The sequence below is a fragment of the Pundamilia nyererei genome, unplaced genomic scaffold, assembly GCF_000239375.1.
Source record: "Pundamilia nyererei isolate P.nyererei 1_Seehausen unplaced genomic scaffold, PunNye1.0 scaffold00636, whole genome shotgun sequence".
NCBI lineage: Eukaryota > Metazoa > Chordata > Actinopteri > Cichliformes > Cichlidae > Pundamilia > Pundamilia nyererei.
Window position 1 is genome coordinate 32,543 of NW_005188037.1, and position 2,972 is coordinate 35,514.

General features: G+C 39.8%; 1 protein-coding gene across 1 annotated transcript in view; it reads left to right on the forward strand.

Moving 5' to 3' along the window:
- The window catches only part of LOC102212989 (TRPM8 channel-associated factor homolog), a 48,320-nt gene that overhangs the window by 3,819 nt on the left and 41,529 nt on the right, over positions 1-2,972 (forward strand). The window contains exons 4-7 of the mRNA XM_013907948.1: positions 726-1,027; positions 1,233-1,407; positions 1,680-1,774; positions 2,417-2,630. Of these exons, the coding sequence (XP_013763402.1) occupies positions 726-1,027; positions 1,233-1,407; positions 1,680-1,774; positions 2,417-2,630 (786 nt within the window). The remainder of the gene's footprint in view (positions 1-725; positions 1,028-1,232; positions 1,408-1,679; positions 1,775-2,416; positions 2,631-2,972) is intronic.

Here is a 2,972-nt window from a genome sequence, read left to right on the forward strand (position 1 = left end):
CTTTGTGTCTTCCCTGGTGAACTTGATGTTTTTATCCGCAGCGTTAATGTGCGCAGTGAAGGATTCCACTTCTTGTGTCTTGATTTTGACCCAGGTGTCGTTCCTCTACCAGAGACCTAAGAGATTAAGTATTCTGCACAGTATCTTTGGTGCTTCTTGGACTGTGCACTTCTTGATAGAGATCTCGGATGTTGGTCTTGGAATCTGCTGCAGTCACTCGCACAATTTACGGGTGACTGCCCTGAGGAAATGATACTACTACTACTACTAATTATTATTATTATTGACCCAGCATTGTTTCCAGAAGTCCTGCAAGGCTAAAAAGCTTATTCACGGCCAGAATGGACCATGCATTTTTCCTCTTGAAACTGACAGTTGGAGTCTTCTCTTGTTCAACAAATTATGGACCTAACTGTATGTGGTATACATGAGTCACTAAATGTGAAAAAATATTTTTGGGCTTGTTTTCAAACTCAAAATTTCGGGTAGTGTTTTTATAGTTTGCCTGTATCATTTTACACTACAAGCCATGATTGCTCATAAAAACATCACAAAGCTCTTTTATTATATACATACAGAGCTCTAATAGCCTACAGTGATGATAAGGTGGCACATCTTGGGCAAAAAAAAACAACCTTCTGCAGTTAAATGAAAAAACCAAAGTCATTACACTTCCAACAGTAAACGAGAGTATTTTAAGTCAGATTTGCTTTAATATCTTCCAGGGAACAAGATCCTGAACCAAATGGGATTGAGCCTGTTGGGAGCAACAATCGGAGGAGGATCATACAAAGCCCCTGTACCCAGCCAGGCTATTAAAGACAGCTACCACTTCCGCCACCTTCTACACCGCTTCGCTGCCCATGTGACTACAGGTGAAGAACTTAGCCAGCATGAGGAGAGATATCTGAAAAAGCTGGGCAACGACTGCAACGTCTACTTGCAGATGAAAGCCCATGACTCCTCCCACTACAGACAAGTTTTGGCCACACTCACGGATATATTAATAACATCAGGCCTGCCAGAAGTGAGTAGACAACATAATATGATCATCTTAAAAAAAATTCCAAAAGAATGAAACGGTGCTGGTTGACTTCTCACAGCTATAAGTGACCAATGACTGACAGCTGCCCAATCTATGAATGTTTGGTTTTGGTAGGTTTTTTTTGGCTGCAGATGCTGTGATAATGCGCGAAAGATAATTTTTATAACATTCACCACTCATTTTCAAGGTGAGTGAAAAAAGCCCTGTAAAGAGTCCCAAAGACCACCTCCTCCTCGCTGTGGGTACCCAGGTATATAAGGTTTCCTCAGACCCTGATGCTCTCCTGCCCTACCTCATCAAGGACAACCCAATGATGCCTGTTGTCTATAACCACCGGATCAAGGTTGATGTCAATACAGCAGGTCAGATCTCTCTGCTGTGTTATGTGAATTGGTTATAAGTTTACAATTTACAATATGTGTACAGTGGTTATTGTTTTGCTAACACATTTGAATCACATAGCAATGTTCACCATGATGCAGCAATGTTTGTTACTTAATGTTACACAGTTTTAATCTGTGAACCTCACTGTAGACACTGAAAACTGTGAAATACAGTTTTTAAAATACTGATTTTATACCTGCAAATGTCCCTGAATGTGTTGTTTTATTTTTTAAACATAATTGTGTTTCAGATGGGGAAGAGTGGATCAGCACAGGTCTCTACCTCTCTCCTGGTATGAAGACCTACATGGCCATACCACCTCAGATTGTCAACAAGGATTGGAAGGTACAGCATATGAAGTCAATTGATTTTAATTTCAGTGATAATGCTGACCCCATGCAAGTCTCTGTCCTCAGGAGGCATCTAATCGGGATGCCTCCTAAAGGTTGGGCTCCACAATATTTTATTCTCATTATTTATTTTAAATATGCATTTTCTAGCCTGATGTGATACTTTGAAGATTATAGACCATCATAAGTATAAGCTGAGATTCCAGTCAAGCCCACTAGACTGCCCCCAGCAGTATAATGATATGGCATGCCTCAGCCTTCAATATCAATCCACCTATATCTAATGGGTGGGTGACATCACCCACTGGTTTTAAAGCTTAAAGCCTCAACTTCAGTACTCTGGCTACAATCATGTTGGGGGTTTTTTTAAATTGCAAATGACCATATTGGGATGAGACAGAGTCAAGTTACCCAATTTAACAAGGACACGCAGATACAAAAACATAACTGCAGTTATAATTACTTTAAAAATGTAAAAAAAAATTGGTAGAAAGATCAGATTTGGCAGGGAGATTCCTATCAGGCAATGCGGCAATGGTCCAAAATCTAAGGCTTAAAAAAGAGAGAGACTGCAGTTTCTGGCACCTATTCAGTTAACTAACACATGCTAATAATGCATTTTCTTTTTCGTCTGCAGATTCAGATAGGATGTCAAACTGACTCCCTGCATCACAATGACGAGCTGAAGAGACCACCATCTGTCCATGAGCGATTTCCTGTCACTGCACAGATGATACAGGTTTGGAACCTGTGGGGAGGACTCATTTACCTGGTGGCCCCACCCAAAACACAAGTGAAGGGGTTGGAGGTCATAGTGCAGATGGCTGTACCTGCTCCATATTACAAGTCTGGTGAGTCTGCGGTGGATAGAACTGTAATACCTGTTTATCCAAGTGTGTCTCCAAGTAACAGTTTAACTGTAAAACAGGGTTTCTTAACTGTTAATCAAAGCTACTAACTGAACAATAATCATTGTGTACATCATAATGTATAATGTACTGTATAAAATGAAAAGACTGATTTATATCATGAGCATTAATTTCCTGTGGACCATTGTTATCCATGAAACCTCATCATTATAAAGTCGTTATTTGTCTCTGTAGATCTTGATGTGACACAAGTTTGTAATTTATCTAGTATGGGACATTAGCTAACTTTAAGTTAAAGCTAGCTAACCCCTAGTCCTTTTTTAT